Source organism: Ptychodera flava, chromosome 19, assembly GCF_041260155.1.
Source record: "Ptychodera flava strain L36383 chromosome 19, AS_Pfla_20210202, whole genome shotgun sequence".
Lineage (NCBI taxonomy): Eukaryota > Metazoa > Hemichordata > Enteropneusta > Ptychoderidae > Ptychodera > Ptychodera flava.
This window is the reverse complement of record NC_091946.1, coordinates 2031413-2056749: the sequence shown is the minus strand read 5'-3', so window position 1 is coordinate 2056749 and position 25337 is coordinate 2031413. Positions and strand designations below refer to the sequence as shown.

The 25337-nt window shown below is 35.8% G+C and overlaps 1 protein-coding gene across 1 annotated transcript in view; it reads left to right on the top strand.

The window, feature by feature from the left end:
- Positions 1–25098, top strand: part of LOC139118359 (gamma-aminobutyric acid type B receptor subunit 2-like) — a 38578-nt gene extending 13480 nt beyond the window's left edge. The window contains exons 7-17 of the mRNA XM_070681649.1: positions 283–492; positions 12775–13020; positions 14740–14803; positions 15706–15783; positions 17924–18074; positions 18470–18602; positions 19088–19195; positions 19782–19904; positions 21650–21755; positions 22006–22244; positions 22827–25098. Of these exons, the coding sequence (XP_070537750.1) occupies positions 283–492; positions 12775–13020; positions 14740–14803; positions 15706–15783; positions 17924–18074; positions 18470–18602; positions 19088–19195; positions 19782–19904; positions 21650–21755; positions 22006–22244; positions 22827–23084 (1716 nt within the window). The 3' untranslated portion in view covers positions 23085–25098. The remainder of the gene's footprint in view (positions 1–282; positions 493–12774; positions 13021–14739; positions 14804–15705; positions 15784–17923; positions 18075–18469; positions 18603–19087; positions 19196–19781; positions 19905–21649; positions 21756–22005; positions 22245–22826) is intronic.
- Positions 25099–25337: the final 239 nt, after the last annotated feature.

Sequence of the window (25337 nt, the reverse complement as noted above, 5' to 3'; positions counted from 1 at the left end):
GATACTAGTGATAAGTTTAATGGCATTGACGAATTTGTTTTCATGGTGGAAAACGACGGTGACCTTTGTGCTTTTAGCTGTGATTACGACGGTCGGTGGTGTGTTTGGTACGTCAAATGGCGCACTTCCACTGTTGCTACTGTCAAAATTACCCTTTGCCACAATGGCGAGTTTGTTATTGAAAAATCTACAAATGCAGTTTCTTCAAATATTACATCTCAAAATAAGCAGTATCATTTAAGTGTTTTGTCTGGCAACATTTGAGAACACGTCCTCTTTCAGGCCTACAAACGTGGTTTATACGGTAAGAATTATGTCTGGATAATCAACGGAGGCAGGCCTGATTATTGGTGGCATCCAACAGACAGCGATGAAGATGAGCTTTTGAAACGAGGTTGCACTAAAGACGACATTGAAAAGGCAGTTGAAGGAGTGATTTTCACGGATTATGCGTACAGTGGAGAAGAAGATGTTCGCGGTGTTTCAGGATTTGTGAGTACCAACATAAGGTCTTAACTTTCACAGCAGGATGCGATACTTCCCACTGGGCCAAACTTAACACTTTTTCTGTCTCCTTCACTTGGCCCATGCACCACACTCTAGCTTGAAAGTACCTACAATTAATGCTTAATAATGTCAATCTTAGCTTTTAAAGGATATGCCCTTCGCTTACGTCAATGCAGTTGCTATGAAACGATATTGGATAGTTTGGAGGTGTTAAAAATCACCTGGGAACTTATCAGAATATACGCTAATATGCATTAATAAGGTGATAAACACATGTAGCAAGAATAGTTGGAGTGGAAAACTTCAAGGTGTTCTCTTTAAACTCTTTCGCTCAGCTTTCTCGTTACCCAAGTCATCAGGATTATACACGGCATTAATAGAATGTTTTATCTTCCTTTCTGTGGCGAAGAATCATTTTCTATCAAAACAAGTAAGAGTCTATAATAAATAAATAGTTTAAAAAGTCAGTGTCACATCTATATAAGTATGATATTTTACTATATGTAAACTCATATATGCATCCATCCTCCCACCAATACTTTCTCTACTCTCATCCATTCATCAATTACAGAATTACATGTGCTGTAATAGTAGGCTTTTATTCATTCTATGAACAACACGCTTCATAAACAAAAGATACTCCTTTGCGTGAACGAAATAAATTAAAGGGTGATCGAGCCACTTGATACTTCATAAGAAAAATAATACTTTTGATAGAGACTGTTAGAAGTACGCAAGGCGCTTATTTGATGTAATTGTAACATCCGGAAGAGGAAACACATTCGTCGTCGGTTTTCTTTTCCTGAAACTAACAAACTTTACCGTAGGCAGTATTTCTCACAGGAATAAATAAGTCGATACAATGCATCATGGGTAATCTCTCCACAAGAAAAAAATCCGCATGCTAGAATTTGAATACAGTTACTTGCAATTTTGATGTTTTTTTCTCCTCAGCGGACAGCTTATAAAATGAGCTAAAATAGTTCTCCGTCATTAAAAGTATACAAAATCAAAAATTATTATATTTAACTTGCTCAAAGGAAAAATCTGTCGGGGAGGGTTGTACAGTGGTGTTTACTTTTTCGTATTATGCGAAATACCCCACTTTTATCAGCCGAAATCATTTAGAATCCGTTATATATAGCACATGGGACCACTTTTATCAGCCAAAATCACTTACAAAACCGGGAGAAAAGTTTTAATGCCCAATAAGTTTATAACCAGAAAACTATACCTGTGACTTATGACTTTCTTTTGCATATTTTTGGCATTAATTTTGTATAAAATTGTAGCGACTCTGTCACGTTTTGTTGATGAAGTGTCCACAATATCTAAATGGTTACTGTTTCAACTATCAGAAGCTTACATAATAAAGTGTGCATTATTGGCACAGCCGTAACTTTCTACAGACAGGAACACACTTATTTTGTCTTCTGTGTTCCTGGCCCTCTGCTACACCACATAATCAATAGCATCAAAACATACATCCCGGCAAGCATGTTACTTGTATTTTATTCAAACGTTATATAATCATTTTACCTGTAATTTTGTTCCTTAGGGAAAATTTCAAGTCGGTCTCCCTTGAAAATACTCGTAAATTTATCATTTCTCTAGACATATTACTACTTATTACATATTACTACTCTGTTTTCATGTTCCGATACATTTATTTATCATTTTGAATGAATGAATTTATTGCCACTAATTTGTTCACAGATGTATAGATAACATGAACATTAATCAATTTACCATGATACGTTAATTACAACATTTATGTAATAAATAAATCAAGCACAAAATACATCGTTCATTATTTGATCATCTATCGCACCGAATTCCATTGTTTATTCACCAGTAAATACTCCAAATGTTCGATACACGTATTCTATGTAACCAGACGATCAATATCCTGCCTTACGCCATTCAGCCAAAATGTTTTTGATATTGTTTTCCTGATATTCATGACCCACTTAAAAATGACAAGTAAAAAATGTTTCTGCCTGCCGGAGAGGTTATTCTTTCCTGAGTTTCCATTTCTTAAAAGACCAAAAATCCAACCAGCACAATCAACGTCCCTTGCAGCAATTCTCATTGAGTTTCTTGTTACGTTGATTTCATGTTGAAATTTTAGACATAATCTGACAGTTGATCACACGTGTATGCGGGCATTGTTTCGTCATAAGTCTTCTCACATGTCCATTGAAGCTCCATATTACCCGTCAGGACACCTGGAGAGGGAATCAGTATGTAAATGGAGCAAATTTTAACGTAGCTCACAGGTAATATGTACTCCTTATGTTCTCCTAATTGAAAAAAAGTTTTATCAGGAAAATAATTCCTTCCCACGAATCTACAAACATTCGAATTAATAATAATCCTGCAGTTAATATGTTTACAGAACAAATGGAAATAAAATACTTATGATAGGTAGATTCCCCTCTTACATGTAAGTTTAGAAACGATTATGCATAACCAGCGACTACATTATTAATCAATTGTAACAGATGATTCAAAATAGTCAGATTTTTAACGATATTATGTTTCACGGATAAAGATATTTAAGAACAATCCTATAAATACTCTCGTATTAATTTTCTTATAGAGGAGACATATTATCTGGTGTAAACGATTATTAAAATGCTCTTTTCGTATGTGACATAACAGATCCGTGAGCCAGACCCCCAAAATTGGTCGATTGGTACCATTTGGGTGGGCAAATTCCCCCATACATTTTCTGAAAGCCCGAAATCTGAACTTTCTGAAAATCTTTGGTGGACATGTCTCAGAAGTAGCTTTCTGTCTCAAAAGTTGTTGTCAAGGCAACCATACTAAAAATCTTAAAAGTTAAGAATACTATACAAAACTGACTATTTAGTGAACAGCAAAAGATATTTACATGATTTCATGACACATACTGGTACCTCACATTATGGCCTTTCAGTTGACCCCATGACCTTGAACATTCTGGGTCAAGGTCAATAGGTCATGCCCATAACATCTCGGAATTTCTGTAAAATCAAGCATTTTTCACAAATACTTTTCTGCTACGTTTACATAACATATAATAGAAACTCAAAAACTTGCTCAACAATAGCCACAGATGTGTGCTCTTTGAAATTAGTATGTTTTGTATCAGGGATGATGTCATTAGTGAGTAATTACCAAGGCAACCATATGTGTGTTTTCAGTTATGCATGTAGCCTATGAGCCAGACCCCAAATTTTGTCATTTGCTTCCATTTGACTCGAGTGGGGAACAAAGCAGCCTTTTAAACCTGAAAATCTGAATTTTGAGAAAATCTTCATTGGACAGTTTGCTGAAAACGCTTTCATTGTAAATATTGTTGTCGTGGAATCAGCATTCAAAAGCAATAAAATTAAGCATACTGTGTAAAATAGATTATCAAATACACGACAAAGATATTTGATTGATTTAAGGATGCATATCAATAGTTCGCATTGCTTCTTAATTGACCCCATGACCTTTAGATTTGTAGGTCAAGGTCAATAGGCATTGCCTTCAGCAACTTAGAAATTGTTTAAGGTGGGATTTTTTTTGCAAATAGCTTTGCAACATTTTTACCAAACAAAAAGTACAAACATGAAAACCTATGGTCAGCTATAAGAGCTAATGCGATCTCTTTAAAATACTAGTGTTTTTTATCATATACCTTGTTGACAGGGCGGCAATCACCACAGCAACCATCAATGCATTTTCAGATACAGTAATAGAGCGACATTGGACATACCTTTGCATGTATATTAATGGTTATAAAATCATAACTTTTGTGTGCTAAGTACACAGCAATGTCAACTAAAGTCATATCGACAGTAAAAGAGGTCAAAAGGCAAATATACGTAAGTGTATTTGATTGTTTAAAAACAAAATTTGGCAAAGTTTTATGGTTTTGTTTTCATGATTGAAGTAACATGTTCACTTATCAAAAATGAGTATCTGTGTCGGACCAACGTACATGTAGTTAGTGGGAGATGATTATAAGCTTGTCAACGAGTGGACAAGTAGTCTGATCTCAAGAGATACCGATATAATATAACTTTTTCCGGATATTATGTTGAGCTACCCTGTATCTCCAGATAAATGCTTTTGGTTGTTATTTTCCATTGGGGCGGAGCTTAGGTCACATGGGAAAAGCTTTAACAAGAGGCCTAGCAGCCGATAGACTTCTGCTGTTATGTATTGCTTAAATAAAAAAGGTCAGGTTTTGTTTGTAAATAAACTTTGTAATACTGATACATCTGCTTATGTTGATTTAGGAACACTGAACAAGGACATCCTTGCAAATGCATGTATTACTATTATATAATAATGGGCTCTTGTTTTTCATCTCTACCACAAATATGCAAGTATCAGCAAAATTTGAAGAAACTGAAATAATACCTAGGAACCTTTAAAGATAATTGTGAGAAAATTGTGTTTTTCAAACAAAAACGAAAAAAAGGCCAAAAATTTCAAGTACGAATCTTTTCTTCTCAACTTGAATAAACCTCACTCAGGTTGTCCCTAGAAACCCACATAGGCCGAACACATTTCAAAGTTGATAAAAAGGAAGAAATGCCCCCAAATATAAATATGTAAATTTCACCATGATTTGAACAAATCTAATGAACTCAGCCAAATGAGTTGCATACCAGTATTGAAAGCAATTAGACCAGCAGTTTCAGAGAATTAAACAATTGTTGATAGATGACGGATGACGACGGACAATCCACCTATCTGATATGCTCCACGTCACTGACAGCGGAGGTAAAAACTGTATAACCGCCTTAATTCCTGAAAAATGATCGCTGTGTCGTGAATATCTTGGTCCAGTTAGTTGCGCTGATTAATGACTGTCGGTTTCAATGTTACACATGTTGCTACAGCAAGTAGAATTGCAACTTCAGTTCGCCTTTTTTGAATCTATCTATTCGCCTTTTGTTGAAAGTTTTGAATTTTGTCTAGGCATGTACAATACACATATCATGCGCATACAATATCCGAGTAATTAAGTAACAAAGAAATCATCAACATATAAAATAATTCAGCTTCATGCGATATTTCTTATAAAACTGGAAAAGTGAGTTGTGTAAGTAATAAATCAAACATCTTGAAATTAAACTTCACTAGTACTCCAAGGGAGTGATTCATTTGTTGTACATCCCATTGGTTTCAAGTTGTGGTCATATACTCACTTATTTTTTCAGACATGGAAATTCACTTAACCTTTGGTGATTAAAATACAATTAGTCACCTCCTAAATGATCTTAATTTAATATATATTTCAATAAAGTAAAAAAGATTAAGTGGCATTTCTTTTTTCACGCAATATCATTTTCTCGATTGAGTTTGAAAAATTTTGTCACATCTAACGTAATGGATGTTTCAGAGGATGTTAATCAAAACAAGCGGGCGAAAAATGTGCAAATATTACGTCCACGTATCTGCTATGGCTCATATCTTAATAAACTCGGGGAACTCAACTTTTGGAAAGGTTTGTTCAAAGCAACCAAAATTTGCAAATTTGAAACTGTATTACATATTGTATAATCTAGACTGCGAAGAAAAAGTGTTCCCACAAGAAAACACTTAGAAGACTTGAATGTGAAAATTCAGTCAATCTACTATTAACTGCAATCTGAGTCTAGGGTGTCACAAGGGATGCTACAAATGTAAATACTGGAGTCTATCAGAAAAAGATGTATAATTTGTGAAAAAACAAAATATGTAATAAAGGGGCTAAACACGAGAACCCTACATCAAGCAGTAGACTTGAGGCCAAACATAAGTCTTTGGGAAAATGCTGTAGAAAGGATGATGATATAACGTCTAGGGGTATTGTAGCAGCAGAAGCACACTGCCACCTCAGCTGCTATACAGTACCCGACAGAACTAACGCAACAAAAGGCAAGCCTCGGGCAGGCCAAGGCTTGCCACAGGCCAGCTCAGGCTCACATAGGCTTGCCTGGGTCTGCTACAAAAACCCTTGATTTTACTGAATGCACAGTCTGAGCTTGTGTTTGATAGCTGGCATACCTGTACCAACATTACCTTGTCGTGATTGGCGACAGCAGATGGAAAATTTGTCGTAGCTTATGCTTCGTTGTTATAATATTCGACAAATATTCGATATAATGGCTAATATGAACACATCTTGTGAGATTGAAGGACAGCCAGGGGCGTAAACAAGTGACAAGATTGAGTTCCGTTCAGATGCAGCGCTGTGATGCAGATACTTGTAGAGTTCAGTAATTTTTCCCCACATTAATGAAAATTGGTCAAGGAAAGAAAATTGATCAAGGAAAGAGCTGATACCGTGCAACAAAATATTTGGAAAATGGAATTCCATTGTATTGTCGTAAATGTCCAGAGTCGTTCATTGCCGTCCACATGACGTTAGGTCGTTATCGTTCAGCTGTCAGTGAATCTGATTCCGCTGGAGCCATTCACGTCATTTCCAACCCGTCGAATATGTTCTGACGAAGATTCGCCCAAGAAGAAAATATTTCCTTCCTTTGCTATATATGTCGTTTACATTTCTGCCAAGTTTTCTTTAAAAAGTACGCCGAAGTTTTCTTTTTTGTTCTTTAAAATGTATGGATAGGCATTATTTCTCATCTCAAAATAGTATATGTCCCAGGACAATAGTAAAAAAACACCCTAGCTGTCTTTATTTTTGGGCACATACTAACGCTAGGATTTTTTTCCAGAATCTGAATAACAGAACTATTATTGTTCAGAGTTTTCCACTGACTTTTGACAGCAGGGCATGACATTTGGCCACATTTTAGGTAACAGAAAAAATTGTGTAGCCTGTCCATTTACCACTCAGGCTTCCGTTAGGAGATGAAGTGTTTCTGAACGTTTATTTTAATTTATTAAACAACAGACATCAAACAGGTCCAATAATCATTATCATTCAAGGTAACTAAGAAATTTACCAGGTCCAAGGGATATATCAAAAAATGACAAAAGCAATGGGGTAATCTTGAACCACGAAATACTTTTGGTACCACTTGTCCGGAATGGGTACACGTACCCTGCCAGCTAGCTGCCCCCATCAAAATTTACCCAAAGCGACAAATCTAATACAACGTTACCGGAAATTTGATAATATCTGAAAAACATTACGTCGATGCGCAGTTAGTTTGTTCAAGCGTTTGGTTGACAGTTGATGTCTAAATATCGATGATATAATGCGTTGATATGCAGTCAGCAACAGGCTGCCCTGGTTACATTGTCCGCTGGTTCTGTAAAATTAGATATTAAATGTCTAAACCTTCGCCAATTTCAAAAGTAAGACTTTCTACAGCTGAGTAGCATACGCACGCAGATCTAGATCGCTTAAATTTGATAATTTTCTCTTGATACATTTTCAGAAGCATTCCCTTGTCTTACTTGTTCGGCGTCGATTTTCATGATGAGCGTCCTTTTTTAGTAATCCGCGTTAAGTACCCAAGGAGCCCTATACATGTAATTATAGGAAATACGTCAATCCGAAAACCACTGGCGCAACTGGGGAAGCAACGGGTTGTCTGATGAATCTGATTAAAATCAGATGTAGGGTACGCCGACTCCTATACGGTATTCTGCTGCTATTACCTAACAGCACCAGAATACCGTTTAGACGTCTGATGACCTCTTTAAGGTGGTGTGGCATGAAAAAATGTGATTTTGGGCAATTTTCACCTTTTTACATAAATCAGTACGTCATATACTACCACCTTGTGAGGATTGCCTTTACATGCATGCTTTGCGTGCAAACTATCAGACTCCTGTATGGAAAGGAAGCCTTGCTAGTCATCCGTATATACTAAATTTTCATGAAGGGCATGGTTGGATTATTGAAGACCATTGTTTGTCAATCAAATCGATAAGGGGCATACCAGGGTTGTAGGAGCTTGAGGCATGTAGGAGTTTGAGGCATGTATTAATGTTCAAAATAGTGCAAATTTCCGCCATGTCAATGTCTGGTAAACGGAATAAGGTATACTCCGGTATATATAATCTCCTGACATATGGAAATACTGTTGAGTTTGAAGAACAGCTAGGTTACTGATGATGATGATGATGATGATGATGATGATGATGATGATGATGATGATGGAGAAGAAAATAATAATGAGGATCAATGTAAAGATTGTTACCTAGATATTACTACTTTCTTATGAAATGCTTTATAGTGTGTTAGTGGTGGTTGACTAATGTACGTAAGAATTACTGGTGCTGTATTTTGATAAAACGCATGCCAGGGAAAACGTAGAGGATCATAGAAAGTCAACATAACATTGGTCGTTGGTCATTTGTAATTAGTAATTTAACGATGAACGTTAATATGTTTGTTTGATTTAGTGCTATTTACGTTTGATCAAGCGCGAAACAGTAGTTTTATTATTAGCTTTATCAGACACATTTCATATTGTTATCTATCATTGATATATTTACGGCTGATGTCCAGCAGCATTAAAAACTTATTTCTGACTGGTCTATTTCTTTGTTAGATCAGGTGCGGGCCACGCATATAAAGGTATAAGTACTGGGGCTCAGTACGTTGTTCAAATTGTCACGTTAAAGTTCAGATGTCATGTCACTAATGATTTTGCATTTACGTAAACGTTCGAAAAAACATTAAAATGACACATGTTTGTTTACAGTAGTATGAAAATTCTGAAGATATACATTATTGGCCAATACGTATAGCTATAGCTAATAGCTGTTGGCTCTTAGCTAAATATAAGCTTGTTGATATTGTTATCATTGATAATTATGATGTTTAATACAAACTGGTACTATAAAATACTCCGTGTAAAAACATATACGTAACACCATAGAAATCACCATTTTATTCTACTTTTTAACCTTGTTCTTTCTTTCATTGACCTTGACCTTGGTTTGAAAAGAGCATCAGACAATGTGGTCAAATTTAATACCGGTAGAAGCCACATGTATCGTTTATCAAAGACAAGAGTGCATCTTTACTGACAAGAGTGCACCTTGCTTGAAAATGTCAAAAAGTGCACAACAAAAGAGACCTGAAATGTAAACTTTCCATGTTTTGAACTTTGACCTCATTGGTCATGTACGCCTGACCTTGACTTTGTGGTCACATCTTGAGTGAAAGTTAGAATGTGTAACATATCCTATTTATGTTATCAATTTTGGAATGAACATTTTCATAAAGCAGGATATTCACTTTTGTATACAATTGTACTTTCTAAATAATTCAGATGTTTGTTTCTATGGCAACGGTTTTCACCCATTACTAAGCTACCAAAACTTTTCAGCAAATTCAGAGTTTCAACTTTCAAAAATATATTAAGTGTGAGATTGCCCTCTGCTTGCCCAAATAGTACCAATTGACCATAATTGGGGCCTGGCTCATAGAGTACATGTATAACTGAAAACACACTGATGGTTGCCTTGGTAATTTCTCACTACCAACAACATCCCTGATACATAACATACTAATTTGCAAAGAGCACATATCTGTGGCTATGTCTGAACAAGTTTTTGAGTTTCTATCATATTTTATGTTAATGTAGCAGAAAAGTATTTATGAAAAATGCTCTATTTAATCGAAATTCTGAGATGTTATGGGCATGACCTATTGACCTTGACCCAGAATGTTCAAGGTCATGGGGTCAATTGAAAGGCCATGATGTGAGGTACCAGTGTCTGTCTTGAAATCACGTAAATATCTTTTACCGTTCCCTAGAAAATCAGTTTTATCTAAATTCTTAGCTTTTAAAATTGTAAGTATTGTTGCCATGACAACAACTTTTGAGACAGAAAGCTACGTCTGCGACTTGTCCACCAAAAATTTTCAGAAAGTTCAGATTTTGGGCGTTCAGAAATGTATGGTGGAATTTGCCCACCCAAATGGTACCAATAACCTATCTGGCTCATGTGACATAACGGATCCGTCAAATTATAGATGACATATCTTCATTTAGAAAGGAAAAGTTTCATTCTGTGAACAACCGCACTTTTAATTTTAGACGTCGATAATGCCATGCATAAGCAGATTCAATCATTTGCATAAGGTAGCGTGTGCTAAGATGATTATAAATCATGAATATTCAATAAGCAGAAATCATAAAACAATTGTCGGCATGCCAAAATAAAATGTCACGTTTCGATCATTACCAAATGTATCTCTCTTTCTTTGGCCTTAAGTCATGTTGCTATCAATCTAGCCCCATTACCGAGAAACTGATACAACTAAAAGCAAAGTATTGTGGTATTTGTGGATACCATCGGGTAACGAGTGAAAGTAAAATATTGAAAAGTTTTGCCAGAACACATTAATGATAATTTCAAAACTAGGCGTTATCGAGTTGCAATTCCTCTGCGGCTGCCAAGAATTTTGGTTTGAAAAACATTCGACGACTTTTGAAAGGATAAATAAAATTCTCATGGGCTTTTAAGGCCTGTGGCAGGCTAGATTGTGCTGTTGCTAGGGGGTTTGTCTTTTAAAATCTTTCCGTGGTAATATCTAAAGCAATAATGCGAACTGTCCATATATTAATAACAATGCAACCGTAACATGCTTAGCTTTTAAAGCCTCTCCAAACAACACTGTCGCCTCTACATTTGAAAGAGAACAGGCGTAAGCAATACCTTAAAAATTCTAACGAGATTGAATGAAGGTCAACGCTTTGTCTATGATACTTTAAACGATGGTATGGGCGAAATCAATGGCAAATCATCACGACTTAAAATATCAAATTTATAGTCCTATTCGTCATTTATAAGTTTACACGTGTCATCGAACTGGCATGGCCTCTACGTGGTGTTGTATACAGATATAGTACACATCTACCTAAGACGATTTATATCAATGTCGTTCTGAAATGTCGAAGTAGCATTTTCAAGACAACAGAAATTCGGGCAATGAATGACTTGGGTATACTCGCTAGCGTTGATGTAGAGAAACACATTTTGATAAATAACACATGATTAAAGATTAAGGTTTAGGAGCCTTTGATTGTAATAACACGGGTATGACAATAGAAACCCATTGCGTTTTGAGGAAGGAGATTTCTATTTCGATTATCGTGCAAGAGGACACTCTCACTGTAGTGGTCACACCATACACGGTTACTGGGGGAAATCATGCACTTTTGGAACATGCAAATGTGTGATGCACAATCACTGTCCAGATTTTATTTTGCTTTGTAAATAGTTTGATTGATTGATTGAATTGATTGATTGATTAATGTTTTGTTGTTCAAAAAACCTGCCGGCGGTTAAACTCCTAATTTTTAAGAACTGTATTGTTACATGTACAGAGTAACTTCACATAATTTCGTCGTCGGATTTACACTCTTCAAGCTTCCGTTCAGAGGATGCAGAGTTTAAGGCCAAGCGCAATGAAGCTCGCTTACTTTCACTGTCTCTTCTGAGAGCAAGCTTTTACACCCAGTTTACTGACGTTTGTTGTTCTTTTTTATTTTGGGAAACATTTTGTTCATTGTGCCATATTTTGTAAAGGGTTACGTTTTGTTTTGGAGGATGCAGTCAGAATTGAATGTTGAAATAGTGATAACTTTACAAAAAGCAGATTTACACAAAGAAATACTTGCTGCCAAAACTCATCGTCACGGCTCTTGAAGGGACAAAGTCGCCCATTTTTTTCATGAATTTTGTTTGATACGAGATACTACTAAATTGTTTGACATATTGAAAGATACTGAATGAATGGGTGACAATGCATGTATTCGACCCTGGTTTTCGACACGATACATGAAACCATGGCTAAAATGAATTAATGGTCATGACCATTAATTCATTTTCGCCATGGTTTCATTTAATTTGTCTAAAACCGGGGTCGAATATATGCATGGTCATCCATTCAATCAGTATCTTTCAACATGTCAAACAATATAGTATCTCTTATCAAACAAAATGCATAAAAAATGGGCGACTTTGTCCCTTTAATTAGCATTCATACCCGATAGGCAATTCAAATGATTTCAAAGTTAAAACAGATGAGTATCATCAATATGCAGATTTGGTCCACTCAGGCCACATTAAGCAGTCACAGTTGAAATTTCACATTACTACACTACTTCTGGTTTACCGATCTTGTCTACGAAACAGATGTCTTTTATTTTATTTTCATGTAACTATCACTTCTAAATTGGCTATATGCTACCTGGCCAGGCTATACCTATACCTTTTATTAAATTATAATCATGATGGACTTTGTAATACTGTTATGCAGTGCTGCAAACTATAAGGTGTTACTGTTCTTCATTTCACTTACAGACACCAAGTGAAATTTGGGATTTGTACATGGACTTGTTACTGACCAACTTCACCGACCAAGAGTCCGAGAAATCTCCTTTTGCTTATTTCGCGTATGACTCTCTATGGTCGATAGCACTTACACTGAACAATTCCATGAATATTCTGCCAAACGGGAAAAAGCTTGAGGATTTCAGCTACAGAGATGTTGAAATGGCTAACATCTTCAAGGAAGAGATGCAGAAAACGAACTTCATCGGTGCGTCAGTAAGTCATGTTTACCACTATTATATATCTATATCCCCACTGTATCGAAGTGAATTGTTAAAATTTGTTAATAGAAATAATTAATAGTTCATTTAGAACATATGACATGAAGATGTTGAGAGGCAGAGACGTGCTTTTTGTGTTCGAGCCAATATTTTGCTGAGACAGTGTTAGACTTGTAACGTGGATATAAAGAAAGTGCTGTTTTCTGCATATTGCAGACGCATTTACTGTTGTCATCTATGGGTGAATTTTAAAGTTAAAGTTATTAATAGGTTAAAAGTGATGTACAATAACATCTTGAGACGACTCCTTGGAGTTCCACCTTTTACTAGGGCTTGCAGTATGTATGCATAAAATGGCATCATGTCACTGGGTGAAATTATTAGACGGAATATGTTTATCATAAGTTTAGATGCAGATTGGAACAGTCCACGAATAAGCTTGTGAAGGCCATATGTGAGTCAGATAGCTACTTTACGAGTAAGTCGCTATTGTTTTGGAGGAGGCAGCTGTATACATGTAATTTATGAGACATGTATTTCTGTTTGATGATCTTAGACTACACGGAGTCTAAGACAAGAGTAAGCAATTAATATTCTTTGTGAGTTTGTAATCTTTCTTTTTCTTTTCTGTGGACCATTTCTGAAATAAACAGGGTCATTCTTGTCTTTTATCGTCAGTAATTGAAGGCCACATGTTACCTAGTGATTTTTTATGATTATAGTGCTTGAAGACATCAACATGAAATCTATACCTCAGAGGATTTGTACGTGACGCTGCTTCAGTTTCTTCACAATTCATTTTGATTCTAGGTTCATTTGTAACGGTTGATTTTCATTTTGAATTTGATTTCTCTAAAGTCGGAGACAAAATATTACTTCTAGATATATGGTTTACATAGGGTTCCTTTTTATATTTTCAAACGAAAATCTGTTTACTGTCGTTTTGAAAAAAAAGAGAGAAGGGCGTTGTACCAGACAAACCTTCTCATAGGTTTTTCTTGGCGTTGACTGTAGAACTAGTCCTATAGAAGATTGAAATAATACACTAATGAAGGGCACCGATATTGCCCATCTGTAGAAGTTACGAAATAGTGAGAACAAACGCGTATTCAGAAACACCATACTGTTTTGGGTTTTGACAACGTGAGACTCTAATCCGATTGAAACACGAGGAAATGATCTATATTGCCATCATCGCTCGATGTGAAAGTTACTACAAAGTGTGTAATAAAGCCACCGTTGTTTGGAGTCAGTCTCTGAGTGTACCTATACGTACACACAGAGTGATCCGCGTTGTCCGACGTCAAAGCCAATCATCAGAGAACAAAAAACTACAGAAAATTAATTTAATTAAACCACTGTAACAATGAAGTACCCCCTTTGAGACATTAAGTCATCCGTCTCGGTTGTCGCGATCAGTTTACCAATTTGATGAAACAAATCTGTCTCAATTTAGTATCGCCTGTAGCCAAATTAAACTTATATCAATGTTGAATAAATAATTGTTCAGATTGCAATTTTTCTTCAGGTCCAATTGTCAAACTGGATCCCAACCACATTCTAAGTAATACATTGAAAGTAGAATTTCGTTCTATCAAATTTATAATTCCATAAGGTTCACCAGTTTATTCCTGATTAAAGGTATTTATTCCAATAGCACTTACTAACGCTTGTGTTTCTCAGATATTAATTTGCAACAATTGTGTCTTTGTAGGGATCTATTCGTTTCACGGATGAGGGTGACAGACTTGGTAGAGTTACAGTCCATCAAATACAACGTGAGTTACAGTAAAAACAATTTCTTTCCGTTATCATTTTGTTCATTCTGTTAGCCTGTCATCTCATTCTGTCATATTTTTTCCGAGTTTACGGCTCTGGTGCTTTAAGTGACGTCATTGTCAGCGCATAGACTTTCACAACGATGTCATTGTCGAAATAAAGACCTCCATGTCGGTGTTTGAAAAACACTACGGCGGGCTTACTTTGAGAGAGAAAGAATCAGTGTACATACCAATTCTTGTCGTGTAAAATGTAAACGGGGGTAATATAAATCCACATGATTCATCATTCATAATATACGAGAATACAAGAACCATTGACACTTTCCTCAGACGGAAGGAAAGGCATTGACGATTTTATGGAACCAGTAAGTGTGAATTTGTGAAAGGACTTCAGATATGTCCAATACTGTAGTATGCCCCTGACATACAGAAACTCGCTTATCTATAACAAGCTTTTATTTGTAGATTTATTTAATAGACAAGTGGTTTTTTTCAATGTGATACATGTTCCCAAACAAGAACTAATCATATCTTGTGTATTTCAAAGAACAGAGTCTGAGAAGATATCCTCTTGTCAGGGTTTTCATTACTTATATATCTTGCCGACGTTCATTGATTCCCATATTTCATCACCTTACGGTGTAGCCGAGAATTCTAGAACAATGGCATCATTTGTAGGGTAAACAACAAAATCTAAAAGTCCTGGCATAGTAGCATGAAATGTTGCAACGTCGTGAGTGTACCCAATTGAGTCTTGCATTTAATTTTTCACTGTAGAAATTGAGGAAAAAACGGAGAGGATGGATAAGTCGTTTTGCATGACTGCAAGTTAGTCGTCAATGTATCAAAATTAAGAAGGCTTACGTTCTCAATAAAACGTTTCTTCATTTTCTTTGCAGGTGGTGAAGAAGTGTTAATTGGTTATTATTATCAGTACGAAGATAAATTTATCTGGCTTAATGAGTTCCAATGGAAAGGTAGTTCATTTTTGTTCAAAATAATCATGTCGATTAGCGAGTTTAATCGGACATATTGAATGTATTTTTATCAGCTGATGATGTACCAACTTTAATGTTGTGTCCATGGTACACATTAAAATAGGAAAATCAATGACAATTCGGATAATTTGAAACAGGACAGCGAACAAGAGATTTCTCGGTTGCATTATGTAGAATGATAATTATAGGGTCAGATGGAGTAAGCTGTTATAATTCAAATCCTATAGGGACAATTTCAATAAAATAGATTTTCAGTCGTAGTGTATGAGATTTTACGATGAATACAGAAGACATTATTATGATTATTCAAATTGTTGGAAATACTTAGATATCATAATTCTAGCAACCTGTACGAAGGGTTCTTTCAACGACGCGAATCCTTCATGAAGTCTCGTAAAAATGAATTTATCGACATCAGTCGTTTTTTATTTACATCGAATGTTTATATCCAAGTAGGAAACAAGATCTAGAAAGTCGGTGGCAGCAGAGGCTAGCTTAATTGTAAAATGACATGCATACCTCTGTTTTTCGTTAAACGGTACATTTCTCTAAGCTTGTTCACGTGAATGGAATTGTAGATAATCGGAGCATTTCGTTACATACACTGTTTGGTCCGCTGGATATGAGGAGGTATTTCTTTAAAAGTGTGCACGTTCAAAAGTCTCCTTGATATCTTACATTTGAAATTCTGACTGCAGTTATATGCAGAGAAGGAGGACAGTGTAGATATTGTTACAGTAGTTTTTTTCTTTGAAGCTTAACGATTAACTACATATTTTACCATGATAGTCTACGAAGGCAGCAACGGGGAAATATTACTTCATTTCAAACTGATAAATTATCGCCTCGTTAACGGTAATCAGTTTGTAGTATTTCCTCCAAACGATTGAGTTTCCAAAATGATCATAAATGCATCTCTAAGGGATTAATATTGATAGAATCGAATTGTTTAGGATAATTGACTGCTAAGAGCTTATATAATTGTTTGTCGTCATCCTAGATAAAAAAGCCCCATCCACTTCTGTAATGATCGGATGATTTGCCAGGGTATTGCTATGTTACGATAATGTTTCAGACAATTGAAGATAAAATTGATTGGTTTTAATTTGCCCTCTGTAAAGCAAGACATCGGGGTTTTTTTTATCTCCTGTCAGTCTCCATATATCCATCTACGTGACTCCGATACTCATCGTGCTCAAAGTGAAATGAAATTCATACGACATATTTGCCACTACACGTGTAATCTCAATTCCATTTGACATGCTGATAGAACTTTACTGATACTTCCTGTAATAATGTTCTTTGGTACGTTCAACTAATCGATTTACCTTTTCTAAAGATCGGATTTTTATACACAAAAATGGAGAGAGCATTATTTCTGAAATCAGAAGTCTTCCAACTTTGTTAAGGACTTGTTACCATGGAGACTAATTCATTGGATTACTTTCCAACCAAGAAATACCCACAACAAATACATTTCCTGCTCTATTTTAAAGGGTAAAATATATGTTTATATCAGGAGAATATTCATAATTTCTGTTCTACTATTGTACAAATGCGATATTTTATTATTCTTCCGAAAGTATGTTGAAATAAACCCTTGCCAACTCGACGCATGGAATTAGGTATTTGATGTTATTTCTCCCAAGTTAAGTCTTGTTCGGATAACAATTACATTCCCAACAACATTGGACATTTCTCACATATAGGCTGTGTTAACGACTTGATTACAGGCACTTCATCATTCTTCCTTCTGAAGGAGTGGAAGAGAAACTGTATGTTACAAAATAGAACAAAACTACTAGAAAATACATAACATTTACAGTACCTGGAGCTTAAGAGTCCAGCATAGTCAAGTTTCATCGCAGCCTTTACTCGACAATCCCGAGACATTTCTACAAAAAACAATGTAAATTTTAATCCTTGGAGTGACATTCAATGGTCTTAGATGAAATATCTATGCAAATATAATTTAACGCAAGGTAAAAACTGAACATGTCACATCTTTGTATACGTAAACAAGCTTTATTTCTAAAATAATAAAAGTAAAAAGCTTATCTTAGTAAATCCGAGAGAGTCAACAAATATTCAAGAAAGTCTCTTCTCTGTAATGTTTCAGGAGGACATCCCCCACCAGACAGTCAAACAGTTCTTGATGTCATATTAAGTGTTGACAATAGATTAGTGATAGCAATGGATACCTTAGCTTTTCTCGGTGTCATCGCAGGTATTTCCTGTCTTGCATTTAATATAAAGAACCGAAATATTAGGTAAGTTGAGAGTCAGAATGACAATATATTTTTGATTTCTGTTAAATCTTAGGACCAAATGTGTAGCCAATTATTCTCAACAAGAACGTGCGTTTACCAGACGGAGAGATAGAGAAACATATCGAAATAGACCAGTTGATAGATAGACAAACATACCTACACGGACCAGTGGTAAGATAGATAAACAGACATACCGAAATGCATCAGTGGATCAGTGGATAGATAGACAGACATGTATAGTACACACAATAATATGGACAGGTGGACGCAGAGACTGAAGATGAATGAATTTCGATCAACTTTATGGAAATAATATTTTATATTAAGCTTCTATAATTCTATAATTTTCACTTCTTAGCTCTCGTAAAACGAAAATGATTTTATTACTGTTACAGATACATTAAAATGTCATCTCCAAGACTGAATAACGTCATATGCCTTGGTTCCATTGTCATGTATATTTCAGTATTTTTATTTGGATTGGATGATCTGGTGCAATCGACCACAGCATTGTCTCTGGTGTGCAATGTAAGATACATGTAAACTATATGAAGCTAATTTAATCTTACAGAACCATGAAATAATACAAAGAGTTATAGTTTGCAAACTTTCAAGAATCTAGTTTCCTATGAATGTTATACGTATACGACACTAATTAGAAAGCCAGATTCTTCAAAGTGATGTCACTTGAGCTATTTAGTCTTGACATCTTTAGATGATGTACATGTTGTGTTCTGAGGCGCCGACAACATCTATTACATCAGTTATCGTTTAGCAGGTAGATTCATTCGTTAGCGTGACTGTAGCAGACAGGCACTATCATCTAAAAGCTCAATTCAAAGTTTCCTGTAAACACGTTCTACCTTAATATTTCAGATGCGTTTTTCGAGTTTGCCACGATATTTTTCTGTAACATCGCCGTAAGACGGATATAGTCATTATTAGCTCTGCAACCTCCAAGTTTTATCGATGTAGGCCTATGAACGGTATACTCACTCTTACATTTTACCTAGGTCAGAATATGGATCGTATCATTTGGCTTCACATTAACTTTCGGATCCCTGTTTACTAAAACTTGGCGTGTACATTACATTTTCTTCAACAAGAAACTTGAGAAAAGGGTAAGACTGTTTATCAACATTGATACTGTCTGTTTCCAATGTACGTTACGAAAGTGGATTAAGTGACCCAGTGAACAATCTCTTCAGTTTCGTGTTGCAAGGTTGCAAGAAACGTTTTGACCTCTACCATAAATGTAAACACATTAGCCTGAAATTTTATATATAATACTCCATTAACGGTATCTATGTAAACTGCGATTAGGAATGGAAACGCTTTTCTAGATAATGATAATGGATGTTATACAAGAATCAAAGGAAGTACGACTTCCTCTAATTTATGTATAACCTCTATTACCGTAAGTGTAAAATTATTTTACGTCTTTTACGGTGCTAAAAATATACCTTCTGTACCTTCTATATAGGTGAAGGTCTTCGGTATGAAATTAAATTTCACAACGTTTGGTCATTAAGCAGACACTAACTAAGGGATGAGTAATTTAAAGAGAAGTCAACACTCTAACGTTGGCAGATAGTTTGACAAGACACTGCTTAATATTCCAAAGCAGCTGCAGTAACAACACACTTTGACAGATATGGAATAGAAACGTCTTCTTCTAATCACGCACTATGACTTTGATCTTGACAGGTGGTCAAAGACAAACATCTGTTTGGTATGATTGGTGTTTTGTTGTTGTTCGACATCGCCATCCTGACGTCATGGTGTATTATTGATCCGATTCATCGGGATCTCATTGAATTCGAGAACTATGTAAGTGTTCCTGAACGGGCATATATGGAAATTCAACAATGTGAGACAAGCTTGTCAAAATTCACACAATAACAAAATCTAAAGTCGATTCGTGACAAAATAAATTTATTCATGGCTTTACACGGCATCAGGGAGGTAATTCATTTTGACCATTTGGTATTGCTTCGGGTTCCATTATGGAAATAACCTACTGTACATTTTAAGACACGCGTGTTGAGGCCTCTAAGGTGTCCCTGACTTTAAAGGTGTCCCACCTTTGAAGTCATCACACACATGAAGTAGGATTATGGGAACTACTCATTGATGAAATTATTCGACGAAAGTGTTTTCTCTTCCGCTTTGTAACAATGACATGATCTTACTATGAATTCTTACAACGGTAACACTTTCAATATGGTAATCTAATGGCAGTCATGAACGTTTCTAAACAATGTTTCGATACATATCATTGGTTGAAGCCATCATTTGCTGCAAATAATGGTGTGCCTTTGTACGAAACTTGTCAGTTCAGTTTAGTAGCCAGTTTAAACGATCATTGTTCAGACAATACGATGGACTTTGGGCCTAACAACGTAAAAACTGAACAGCTTGTTCGCTTTGATCTACAGCGACAACTTGCTTCGGTTATACTACATCACAATTCAAACTAGATGTGAACTGAATCTGCTCACGTGGTTTACAACAGGTTCATTATATAGTAGTACGCTTCACAAAACAAGATATCTGTCATATCATAATAGGTTTCATCAACTTTCGCACAGTACTCTCGGAGTTAGATCACTAATTACAAACTTCATTTTTATGTAAATGATCTATTTATTAACTTGACACTGCTCAATGCTTCATGGGACAATTAGATCTCTACCAGATCACCATCTGTAGCATGTTTCATCAAATTTAATGCTGCAATTCGGAATAATATCACTAATAACAAAAGTTCATTGAATATGCAAATGAGCAGATAATTGACTTGCACTCACAGTATCATCATGATGTTCTGAGATTGTCGTCTGTCAAAAGTTTCATGAAATTTGGTGCAGTATTTCTTGATATATGTCGACCCTGTTGTTACTGTCTCCATAGGAAACCATTATATGAAAAAAAAATATATTTCATAACTTCATTAATATGCAAGCCACACTACCCAAAATCTAATCAGTTCTTGTAATTAGCATACAGTACCTGTCTCCAAATCTGACTTGAATCCGTTCAGGCATTTTTGAGTTATCGTGTAAACAGAGAGACAGACAGACAGACAGACAGACAGAAACACACGCACAAACACGGACAGATAGACAGACATTGCTACGACATTAGCTCACGTGTGTAAACACGTGAGCTAAAAAGGGGATTTGCAAATTATGTTTATCAGCGATTTACCAATATAAATTAGTTACTTTCACTCACTTCAAACACGGTTGTATGTCTACTACTTCACACAACATATTACTCGACTAATAGTTACTTTCTTAGTTCTACTCGATGAACTCTCGTAATAAGTGTTTTTATCTTTGAAAGAAAAGGTGAATGTGGGTTAAAAAGTTTAAGGCGCGCTTTGACTATTTTCCAGCTTTAGAGGATCCATTCTCAGTGTTCTCTTCCGTGAGCATGTATTTGTAATTTTATCAAACAGGCTTTATTCTGTAGATCCTTAAATGATTCGTCAAGTGGAGAAGTTTGGCTAACATTAATGTGTGGTCAGTCCGTGCGGCAAATTACATAGTAAAGTTTGGTCTCTTTTATAGGTTACCCAAGATGGTGATGACGCCGATGTGTTGGTTTATCCCGTTAAGAACTCCTGTACTTCTAACGACGTAACGAAATGGATTGTAATTCTTTATAGTTATAAGGGTAAGACTCAGTGTTGGACATTTTGAATTTCTTTGCGTCATGACACAGCAATGTTGTAGAGTATGCACCCGGTTCTTGCTTATTGTTGTTTTGAAATAAGTCAACTGGGATTTCTGATACTGATTATACAATACAGAGCAAAATTAAATAATTGGTCTGGCTTGGTAGATCTACAGCTTCTTAACAACAAAAGTTCCGACAATTTATGGATAATGTTCATATGTGGATCATTTACGACATCTTTCCATAGGCGTTCTTATTCTGTTCGGTCTCTTCCTGGCTTGGGAGACACGAAACGTCAAGATGGAAGCTTTGAATGATTCCAAGCACATCGGACTGTGTGTGTACAATGTGATGATTCTGTCCGTAATTGGAGTCTCTGTAGTCAACATACTGTCTGAACACCAGTTTGATGCTTCTTTTACCGTCACATCTCTCAGTATTATCTGCTGTACGTCATCGGTCTTGGCTATCGTGTTTGTACCGAAGGTAAGCACTAAACACATATAAAGACAAACAACCCAGATTTCCTAAGCCTTGCTCACGAGGGCTCCCAGATAGAATGTATCTCCTGATTACTGATAGTTTCCTATGAATTGACATATCTGTACCATCATTTCTATGCTTCCCTCCAAACAAGTCAGTACCAAGCGAGGCATTTCTTTCGAAGCTTAGTATCACTTCCAAAATAAAACAATATACATGTAAGTTTGAACTTTCTGTTAACTGTAAAATTCGAAGTTATGGAGTATTTCGGTCCCGTGAAATGAGCTATGTAATTTCACTACATTTTTCTTGTCCAACTTTTCAGTTTGTTGGAAGTATACACAATATTCTGACTCATTTTATCTAGTATAGTGACAAGTATGCATTACTGTTGTCGACGAAGTTCAACTGCGATCAACTCTGACAACGTGATGACATACTCTGTGGCTTAGTGGAAGAAGTAATGTAATAATGGGCTATTCGCCGTATTTGTTTCTTTTTAAGGACCAGAAATCACTTTTACTCGATGATGTGTGTTTCTGCTTAAGTTATTTCTCACAACAATTGGTTCGTTTCTTTCCTCAGGTAATCAAAGTGCGTAACAATGACGTTGACATCTTGAATACTGCCGCAGGTACTCATTCCGGTCCAGTCAGCGTGATACCAACTGAAAACAGTGAATTTCGACAAACACGACCCATGTGCGATTGTGATTGCCATTCAAGTTTAGAAACAGAGAAATCCAGTTTACAGGTGCCTACTGCCTCCTGCAGTTCCGGTAAAAATGTGAATTCGAAACCATCCGGGGTAAACATTAATCGTCATTCTGTTACACATCAGTGAAAGTCGCTTCAATTTGTTCAATCAAATAAATTATCTACAAATATAACATCAATGCCATCACTATCAGGATCCCTACCCTGGCATTCCAATATCCGACATTGTTTTACCACTTATGATTTCCCAAATGATCACGTCAATCAATCAATCAATCAATCAATCAGAAAAAGTTCCTATAGTGTCAAAATTTTAAAAAAGTGTTTCGCTCTGTATCGTTATGGTTAGATCACACTGTATGCTCTGTGAACAAACAGGTTTGAATTGTTTGTTTGAAAGTTTCCAAGCTGGTTGAATTTATAATGGCTAGTGGGAGTGGGCTCAAAGTTTAGGGACAGCATAAGAAAAAAATCACGTCTCTCAAAAGATGACGCTTTTATATGTTGTAGCTGTCAACATTTCCTGATTTGAAAACCTGAGAGACTAAGTGTGTGTAAGGCTGGGACAGATCACTTATGTATGCAGGTGTCTTGTTGTGGATCGCTTTTAAAATGTAGAAAACTACTAAATTTCAAAATAGTGCCTACAATTAGTGAGTTTCCCCTGTAACTTTTCAATGTTATTTGCATTATTTACGTTTGATCAGCCATCGCGCAAATAAATGTTCAGATCTGAGGCGATAATGTACAAATTTGGAAACATCGGAGGAGGTCAGAACTTGACTGTTGACCTTTTCGTATTTCATGAAGCCACAGATTAATCACAGTATAATAAAATTTAGGTGAAATACAGTATGGGAACACAACCATGATATAGTTTCTCAAGTTATCAATGGTAGTTTTCCCAAGGACTTCATTTGATCCTAAAATACTATGATTTCATCCAAACTTAACTATGATTATCTCCACAATTTTTTTTTAACTCAAAAGTTTCGTTCTTTGGTCAATTTAATGAAAAAAGAAACACAATTTGCATGAAACCTAAAGTGGTTTTACTTTAAGAGTTCAATCAACGAATGTCAGCGAAACTCGTAGTAGATCATACTCGATTCAATAATCAGTGAAATTATTTAGCTCTTCTATAATGTCATGCAATGATGATGACAGTCATGAAATACATCTAATGTTGTTGGACATGTCTTGACCTGAACAAGTCATGTGTTTTCCTCTGTTAAAGTCAGTTGTTATGGACATGTAACACGATTGGAACTAATTTGGGATAATTGGATGGTGAAGTAATGCCACTTTAATCTACAAATGTAATCTCATCTGCTTTTCTTTTTACAGTACGTATACACTTGTTTTTATGAGTAATTTGTATTTTTGCAACATTCAGCTATCTTGCACCTAACACTTTTAGGAAATTTAAAAAATATGAAAATCCAATTATCCAAAATTAGTTCCAATCGTGTTATATGTACATTGTGCACGATGTTGCCGCTTTTCCATATTGTTTTTCATCGTGCAGTAACTTTTGTCTGCTTCCCTAGATATTTTTAAATATTATAATATTGCTATACTTTGCAAAAGAAAGCATATAAGTCGAATAAAATCGAACGAAAGGAAAACAGTGACTAGCTTTGCCCAACGCTGATTCAGTTTTCGGACTTGTAGTTAAATTTGCAGCTTGTTGTATACACAACGTTTTAAAGGTGTGTCGTATGAAAGATTATTATACTGTATTTTATTCTGAACATAATATACAAGATTACTTACGTTTATAAGTAGGTATGTTTTTGCGCACGTAGACATGATACATTTATTGCTTTGCACTGTTTTAATCTCAATACACGCCTGAGTTTGTAACGCGGCGAGGTGAACGATGAGGGCGGGCTATGAGGAAGCGGCAGAAGTAGAGTATACGTCTATTATTAATGATCGTTCCTTTTGAAGAATGGTAACACGGTGTTTCATACTTTTCGACCAAGAAACACCTTTTTTTCGTTCTTGCGAGGTAGAAATTTTGCTCAAATTTACCCTCAACGTGAAGGCAGGGTTCTTTCTCAGTTAATGTCATGTTCTTCTAATATTTATGGTTTTCGTTTCATCGTAAATAAATATTTATGATGTAAAATACATATCGGTGTTATTTTCATTCAGTATATGACCGAGATGTTTTTTTGAGATACTTTGGGGATGTAAGAATTGAAAATAGAATGTGAGGTGGTAAATGCATAATTTCCAGGAACGAAATTAAAATTACGCTAGACATTGGCGCACTGTCTGCTTCGGTTCGTTGGATGCTATACCGCTCACGTGTACAATTAAAAATAATCATGTTCACCATAACCTCTGTGTGGCATGGCTGTGTGTTACAGGC